The sequence below is a fragment of the Agelaius phoeniceus genome, chromosome 1 (assembly GCF_051311805.1).
Source record: "Agelaius phoeniceus isolate bAgePho1 chromosome 1, bAgePho1.hap1, whole genome shotgun sequence".
NCBI lineage: Eukaryota > Metazoa > Chordata > Aves > Passeriformes > Icteridae > Agelaius > Agelaius phoeniceus.
Genome location: NC_135265.1, coordinates 32,795,668 through 32,804,335, shown reverse-complemented (window position 1 = coordinate 32,804,335; position 8,668 = coordinate 32,795,668). Strand labels below are relative to the sequence as shown.

Here is an 8,668-nt window from a genome sequence, read left to right as displayed (position 1 = left end):
GGCTGCGCTCCTCCTCCTTCTCCTCCTCTTCCTCCTCCTCCTCTCTGCCCCGCCGCCGGGATGCCGAAGCTTAGCAAGGAGGCCAAGCAGCGGCTACAGCAGCTCTTCAAGGGCGGCCAGTTCGCCATCCGCTGGGGCTTCATCCCCGTAGTGCTCTATCTCGGTCAGTGCCGGGCGGGGGACGCGCGGGGGCCCTCGGTGGCCATTGCCGAGGCCGGGTCTGGGGCGGCCGGCTCCGATGGCCGCTCTCCGCCCCCCGGCCCGTCCGAACGCTGCCGGGGAGCGGCGGGGCCGAGGGAAGGGCCCGGGCGGGGGGAGGCAGGGCCGCCTCGCCGCGCTGCCCCCAACGCCCGCGGCCATGGCCGCGCATGTGCGGAGGGGAGGGCGGGGTTGCCCTTGGCAGAACTGAGACGGGGAGGCTTTTTGTTATAGTTGGGTTTTTGTTTGTATGTTTGTATGGTTTTTGTTTGTTTTCTCCCCCTTTTTTTGTAAAGAAGAAGTATGTGATCTTCCCACTCTACTCGGCCCTAGCGAGGCCACATCTGGAGTGCTGCGTCGAGTTCTGGGCTCCTCAGTACAGTAAGGACGAGGAGCTGCTGGAGAGGGTCCAGCACAAGGCCACGAAAATGATTAAGGGACTGAAGCATCTCTCTTATGAGCAGAGATTGCGGGTGCTGGGCCTGTTTAGTCCAGAGAAGAGAAGACTGGGAGGGGATCTCATTAAAGTATACAAATATCTTAAAGGCAAGGGCCTAAGAGATTGGAGCAAGACTCTTTAGTAGTGCCCAGGTACGGGATGGGGAGTAACGGCCATAAACTATAACACAAGAAGTTTCACCTCAACATGAGGAAGAAATTCTTCACGTTGAGGGTGGCAACGCCTGGAACAGGCTGCGCAGGGAGGTCGTGGAGTCTCCCTCTGTGAAGACATTCAAAACCCAGCTGGACACATTCCTGTGTCCCTTGCTCTAGGTGACCCTGCCTTGTCAGGGAGTGGACTAGGGGATCTCTAGAGGTCCCTTCCAACCCTGACAATCCTGTGGTTCTGTAATAAAGAGCTTTTTGCCCCTTTTTCTCCCTGGAGGCTAATCCTGTGTGAGGGCCCCTCTGGGGAGAGCCGAACAGCAAATGGGGCTGTGATTTAACCCTGTGTCAGTGACTGCTTGCTATAATAGTCAGGGCTGTGCTTTGTGCTCCTGGGAGTCTGGTGAGCAGAACGCTGGGAGCTCTGCTTCATGGCACTGGGGACATTGCCAGCCTCTGGCTGAGATTAAATTTCCAGCAACAGGCATACAGGTTACAGTCTCTCTCCCACCAAACATGGTGTGCCTCCTGTTTCCAAGCTGCAGTGGAATGTTAAGGGGATGCCTTGCTGTTGTGCCTGGTACCCAGGATATATTTTGCTTGCTCCTGTCATCAGGTTAGCCAGGCATCACTACCACACAATATTTCTCCTGCTGAGTTAGAGCTGTATGCCATCAGCTGTCCTTGTTTAAGAGAGGCTGGACACTTTATTCACTTCTTTTATCACAGAGGGGCCCAGGAAGGCTGATCCCTGCAATTCATTTGGCTTACTTTCTGCCCAAACTGTTGGGCTTTTTGGGAAAAGCACCTAAAGCAGACAGGCATCTTTGCATTGAATGCAAACATGAAGGAGGGCTGGGAGCTTGATGTGTTTCCAGTCAAATCTGAGAGGTTGTTTTGATTAATTGAAGGGAGTGCAGTGCCTGGTTTGAAGGGCTTTGATTCTTTATAGATAACAACCAGGAAAACATTGTTCTCGTCAGCTGTTACAGAAGTGCTTTAGCAACAACTGCAAGCAAAAGAAGTCACTTCAAAAACTATGGAAAAAATAATTAGCATTATTAGGTCTGCTTTTCCATTGCATTTCCATTTTTAGTTCGTAAATTCTTTTAAATTAATAAGTTCTGGGTGGGAATTTCAACAGTGTTTTGTGACCTAATTTGTTGTTGAATTTTTGTTTAGATTTTACTTCCCTAACAGTGTCTGTGGATGTTGGAAAGATGGTCTTTCTTCTTTGTGACATCAGAGTGTCACATTAGTGACACTAATAAATTACATTGGTGACATTAAATAAGTTACTTCAAATTGTATAAAGCCACCTTACTGTACAGACAGTTGCACTAGCATCAGGGTGTGTAGTATATTTTTTGTTATGTAGCAGTGAGAAATTTAAGTTGTAGTAGTTTAGGTTCATATCTCCAGAAAATAAGTGGCTGTACCACATCTACATTGCCTTCTTATAAATTTATCTGCAGTAATGAAAGTATAAGCAGATGGGAAGGGGAAGAGCAGGTGCCACCTTGATTGCCATAGACATTTGGAGGTGGCATGTACCCCAAGTCTGCAGGATTGGAAGAACTTCTTCTCTACTAGGATTACTTTTGAATTTGGGAGGGAAGGTGTGATCCCATATGTATCAAATACATGCTGAACTAAAAATAGGCAAGGAAATGGTCAGCAAATCTGAGCCTGTAGCTTTCTCTGTAAGGCTTTCTAGCTCAGGGCATGTACGAGGAGTCCAGTATGAGAATGTGCAGTTATTGGTCATTGGTGGGGTTTTGTTGTATTTTTTTAAACTTTCTTTAAAGTGGCTGCCCTGGTTTTAAGTCAGTAAATTAGACCAATGCAGTTTTGTTAAACCTGGTTTGCTTATTTAAAAATACTGGGGGTGAGGGAAGGAGGCAGAAACATTCACACACACAGTGTGGCTGCAATTCATGAATTTTTAAGCTGTGCTGCTGGACAGTATGGCAGCCAAAGAACTTGGGTCAGGATGTCTAATAGTCTCAAATCATTCAATGTTATCTTCAAAGAGCTTTTCCACTGCCTGTGAAGTCAATGGAAATTTTTCTATTAACCTTTGTGGCCTGTGTTTCAGGCAACATGACATTAATTATTTATTTTCTGTAAATGAGGGAAATAATACAATTTTCATGAAACCTTCACTTCTAGATAGCCAGTGTAGTATTGAACAGTGCCTGAATTGCATGATTCTGTTTCAAGACTTTTATATTACAGTCCAGAGAACAAAGATACTTCATATACCAAACCTTCAGCTGCTTCCCTAGTATACATATACTTTAGTCACTTGGTATATTTGAGTCATTGGGGGCTGGGGATGAACTCTTTGTAGTTAACTTTCATTTAATTTTCCTGGGTATTAGAGAACAGCTTGTTGGTTTGCAAGCTTTAGCAGTATGTAACTTGCTCCAAAAAGTGCCAATCAGAATAGAAGATTTGAGGTTGAATTGATTTAACATTTAGCATTCTGTCATGCTAAATTGAGTGAACTGTTACTGAAATACTGCTTTTAAGGTGTGTGTCAGATGTCATTGGAGAATTACCTGTTAGGCTTCAAGGTGCTTACTCTACACCAGTTTTAGGTGTCTTTGTTGGTAGAGCCCTGCTAGGTTGCTTTCTGGACAACATTTAACATCTGTGGGTTTGTGTGTGTAAAAGTATGAATGTCTTGATCTCTGGCATGGATGACTTCCTTCATCTCACACAGCTAGTTGATCCTGAATTTTAGGTCAGGTAAAGATGCAGGTAAGACTTCTTAAAAAAAGAAAAGTGTATGCTGGTATTTATTTTCTTTGCTTTCTAACCCTTGTAAGAATATGCAGTTTTTATTCAGGCTAGTACACAGCTTCATGAATCACAATTCTATGTTCAGTAGCTTTCTTTTTTATTGCTATTTAACAGGCTGGAATAACTTCATAGAGATTTAACTATGTAGGAATCTGTACATACTTGTTTATTTTTATACATGTATGTAATGTATGTTTCACTTCAGGTTTTAAAAGAGGTGCAGATCCTGGAATGCCTGAGCCAACTATCTGGAGGTATGTATTGATTCCAAATGTATGTACAAACCCAGTGAAGATAGTTACTGGTTTGGGTATTATTTCTGGCCAGCAACAGTTGTGAATGATGCTTCCATCCCTTGTTTTTAATTGTTGTGGTTCTTGTTTATTTGGAAATTCACATGACAAGTCAGCAAAGTTCTAGTTCTTGGGAAGACCTTTTATCTTAACCTTGCATAGTTTTTAAGATACGGAACTTCCTGTGTCTTTTCCATGACAGCTGCCCTTCTAATCTGTTGTAGAGCTAGTTTGTGTAAGTTTCTGCACTGAACAATAACTTCTCAGATTTCTAGCACAAATTGAAACCAAAATCCAATCTCCTTCTGCCTTGGCAAATGAGGGAATAACACAGCATAATAAAAGGTTCATGAAATAAAGGGCTGTATCCTTCAGTATTAGTCACTGATGTGAAGCAAAGTGCATTTGGCTCACGTTGCTTCTTTCTTGTGGGACTCTTTGTTGCGCTGCAATGTTATGGCATTAGTAGTGCTTATTAGTGACATTTAAGTTTTATTGAAGGGCTTCCTTGGGTCTAAGTAATTAAAGTTTTGGAGGAAGAGTGGTTCTCCTGGTTTTCAAGAAATGCCTTTCAATACTGTGCAGGACCAGATATTCCTAAAACATATAATTGATGGACTGTATTGTTTGCAAAGTCATAGACTAACTCTTCTTGATTTACATAGTTACAGTATATAGAAATCCCATTTTTAGGATTCAGTGATTCAGTAGAAACAGTAGAAAATATGGGGAAAAAAGTAGTAAGATCATATTACAATTTCAATGGAATCTACTGTTGTCTTAATAACCAAGTTGCTGCAATTGTTTGCTTGCTGACAGTGTTTCTATGTTTAGCTTCACTGTTGGTTTGAGACTTCTTTTTTTGGTGTGCATCTGTACAGTGTAAAAGATGTGTTTTGTACCAGAATATATATACATAGATACAATGAACAGATGTTTTGTCTAATCTGAGGCTTACAGATGCTCGTTTTTGTGAGCACATGTTGGTGCTCTCTAGCCTTAGATTTCACTTTCAAGGTGGCACTATTTCAGTATTTTGGGGGCTAGTGTTTATTCTGTACATTTGTAGGGCTGTTTCTCCAGACTTGTGTTTTGCAAATACAGATCTTTAAAGACAAGTATCTGCTGCAAATCTGACTTTGATTTCCTCCCCCCTCCCCTTTCAGTCTACTTTGGGGCTGAAGGCTGTGGTGGTCCTGTTGTAGAGGCAGCCGATGGACAGTGTGTCAGAAGATGCGTACATTCCAGAGGATGAGGCCGACACTTAGACCAGCTGGCTCAATCAGCTTGCTAATGCCATAGGTTGTACATACAACAAAATGAAATTTATATGGACCTAACTTATTTGCATTACGGTGTAATTAAATAAATACTGTTTGAATGGATGCATATTGTTTTTAAGTCTTTACATTATATAATGTAGTGGTTTATTTATTACAGAAACCCGTGGTGGGGGTTTTGTTTTGTTGTGCTTTTTCCAAAATATGGTGATATTTAACTCCTATACTTGTCCCTGTTAACGATTGCCGTTTGGGTAAAAATTCCTCTTTACCTTCACAGTCACCAGAAAATTGAGCTAATGTTTTAAATACTTCAATATTCCTCAAAAGTTCCTCGCCCACATGTTGGTACGCCTCTGTGGATGGTTACTGTGCTGATCCACTTCAGGTTTTTTATCTTCTTCTGAATTCTTTTATCTGTGGATGCAGTAAAGATTGAGGGAAATGTATGTTTGTATTTTTAGCACAGTCAGATACTAAAAAAGTATACTTTCCTGCTAAACTTACCTTTAAATGATCTCTATGTTTTCTGGGATTTAGGACGGGATGGGAGGACACAACAGTTGAGTGCTCTGTGTGTATGTGTATAAATTGTCCATACTATAAGAGAAAGTTACTAATGCATAACTGAAGGTAGAAAACAAGTACACTAAACGAGGTATGTGCTTCATTGTTATGCTGAAGTCTTGCTCTTTGGACCATGTTTGTTTTGGTTTCAATTGGTTTTCTCCCTTATAACACTGATGTTCAAGCACTTAAAATGGTGACTGTCTGGTTTCTGTTAAATAGAAGCTGTTTTGGGTGGATTGCTCTCTCCATTCCAGAGCTGTGCAGGGTAGTTTGTATTTCTGCAGTGATGAGATAAAAAATAATGTTTATTGGCCCCAAATTATCATTGCAACAAAGGTATTCTAGATTTTTTTAACCTCACAGATTTTTCAGGCTTTTTTTACATTAATTAAATGTTTAAGAATAGGAGATTCCTCAGTTTTAATCTGCCATGACAATTCACGGTAAAGTGTTACTGTGTTTAGGGGTTTGATTGGAGAAACGGAGAGAAATGAGCCAAGTGAAAAAACTTTAAATGAAGGACAAGAAATGGAAAGAAAAAAGTGAAAATGTTTATGAGAACTAGTGCAAACCAACATGTTCTTTAAAATTCCATTAATCATCATAACTCAGTCAAATGCCATGACATACTGGCGTGGCTAATGGTGATAGAGTGCTGACAGTGTAACATTGCAAGGGCTGAATGCAGAACAGTGTCTTGTGACCATGTATCCTTTTGCTAGCGCAGCCTTCCTAGTGCCTTTTCTCTTACAATAACTTGAGATTAATCTAACTGCTCACAGTCTTAAATTATGAAAGAAATTAAATTTTTGATTATTTTTCTTGACTGATCCTAATGGTAATAGTAATGAAATAATCTGTTGATACTTGGTAGTGGCTTTAATCATGATGATGAACATTTTTCTTCTGTTGAATTTTGTGCAGTAACCTGAGATATTCAATATTAAGAGATACAGTATTTGGTGTGAGGTAACTCGTATTTCTCAATCAGATTTTACATTTCACGTGGGTGCACAATACCCAAAATGCAGCAGTGGGTGGATGGGCCCAAACACCTGCAGAAGTGTATTGCATGTGCCCTGTTGTGTGTCTGACATTTGGGGATGTGGTTTGTGGGTGGTAACCGCCGCATGGTTGCTCTGGCTGCTTTCCAAGAATTACAGGATTTGGCAAGAGGTAGAGAAATAGGGAAGTGTTTCCTCTTTCATTAAAAGTTTTACAAAAGCATGCATATGTCAAGCACAGGCCAGATTCTGTGACGTCTCCATGCTGAAAGTTTGTCTTAAAAATAGTTTTGTTTCAGATTTTTTTGCAACTTGGAATTCCTGGATAAATATTGCTTATGAAATTTTTACTTTAAGTGCATTGGATAGGAAATTTTTGGTAATTCACTGCTTCTGAAGTCTATTTCAGGAAAGTGATTAGCATAGAAATCTTGGGTTTTCAGATTGAGGGGGGAAAAAGTCTTTTATAGTACCTTCAAGTCAGGTTAAATAGAATGCTAGTATGTAGTATAATGTTTCTTGTTTATGTGTCCAGATGTTCATTCCAAATAGTGTTCTTACTGTAATTAAAAGTGAGTGAAACTTCTCCTTAAATAAATATTTATATTCTTCTCTGGTGGAAAAAAAAAAAAAAAAGAAGAACAAGTATTAATCATTAAATCTTGGTAATTAATTTTAAGGTAGCAAAAAAAAAAATGGAGGTATTTTTCTTCAAGTTTGAAAATGAAGAAATCTTTGGTGTGGATGTTGTGAAGTTACTTTGCAGTTTTTGTCATTTTCACAAAATTTGGATGTGTTTGTAAGAGCAGTTTATTGGTTTGGGAAGTTTTACATTAAAGAGATTCCTGTGAAGAATCTTAATTCCCTTAAGAAAGGTCAGAAATATGCTTGTTTCAGCAAGACTGGGGGTTTTTTGGTGGTGCTAGGGAGAAGAGGGCAGGTCTATGGAATGAGGTGCAAGAACTCTCATGTTGGTCAAGGCTGGGGACTTTAATTAGGTGTTATTAATTTCAGGTGTTCTAATCTGATTTTTTCCTTTCTGTTTTTCTCCCAGTAGAACTTGAGAAAATTTTCTACTGTCACATGGGAGACACTTAGAAAAGAGCAAATATGGGTTTTCCTGCTTGACTGTATTGATCTCTGTCACTGAATCAGTGCTTTCTGCAGCCAGGTGCAGATTATTTTCTGTGATGGGATTTGTGATGGAGTCCTGTGAACTCTTAGTGTTGGAATAAAGCCAGTGAGCATAGTTTACTGAAAAATGGGCTCTGGCTACCACAGCTGAGCTCAAAGCTACAGTGTAGATGTCTGAAATAAAATCATTGATGCCTTTCTGAATTTGGTGGAGATTGTACTGACTTTGAGGTATCATGTTGATCATAGCCTGGAGATAGGGATTGTTTGGCTTTTTACTTTGTGCCTTTTAAGTGGAGGGATGTGGAGCGTGCTTGTGGTTGCCTCAGAGTCAGGGAAATGCCTTCTGTCACTGGAGCCTGTTGTACCTGGTGACAAGCAATTGTGCAAGAGACAGAGAGGGAGTCTTGTGAGTTTGGTGGTTTTCTTGATCTTGGTGCATGGACTGTGGACATCCTGCTTAGGAGGGTAGAAAAAGGATGGTCAGTTTAGTGTCATCACTAAAGGGAAAAAAAACCATCTGGCTTTCAGTATAATTTTATTCTTAATAATTTAATCTACAAAGGAATTTGCGTGCTCCATAAACTTTTCAAGGCCTGGCCACTTTTGAGGCAAAATTAAGGTGATCGGGAATTTGTAATAGGTTTTTAATTTTGCTACAAATTCCTGGTGTAGACACAACTGGTACAAAGTAACTTTGGTGTATCTCATAGATATAAAACAGGCTGTGTGTTTTTTTGTTTTCCTTGAGTGAATTCACCAGCAAAGCACCTTT

At 40.5% G+C, this 8,668-nt stretch overlaps 1 protein-coding gene across 1 annotated transcript; it reads left to right on the top strand.

Moving 5' to 3' along the window:
- Window positions 1-7: 7 nt before the first annotated feature.
- Window positions 8-5,290, top strand: TOMM7 (translocase of outer mitochondrial membrane 7). The gene is made up of 3 exons (XM_054638801.2): window positions 8-163; window positions 3,818-3,866; window positions 5,072-5,290. The coding sequence occupies exons 1-3, from the start codon at window positions 61-63 to the stop codon at window positions 5,085-5,087; spliced, it is 168 nt and encodes a 55-aa protein (XP_054494776.1). The 5' UTR covers window positions 8-60; the 3' UTR covers window positions 5,088-5,290.
- Window positions 5,291-8,668: the final 3,378 nt, after the last annotated feature.

Bases quoted from the DNA above. Each gene is read 5' to 3' on its own strand.
- TOMM7 (XM_054638801.2), top strand. From the start codon at position 61: ATGCCGAAGCTTAGCAAGGAGGCCAAGCAGCGGCTACAGCAGCTCTTC. The intron at 164-3,817 runs GTCAGTGCCGGG...GTTTCACTTCAG, and splicing joins CCCCGTAGTGCTCTATCTCG to GTTTTAAAAGAGGTGCAGAT.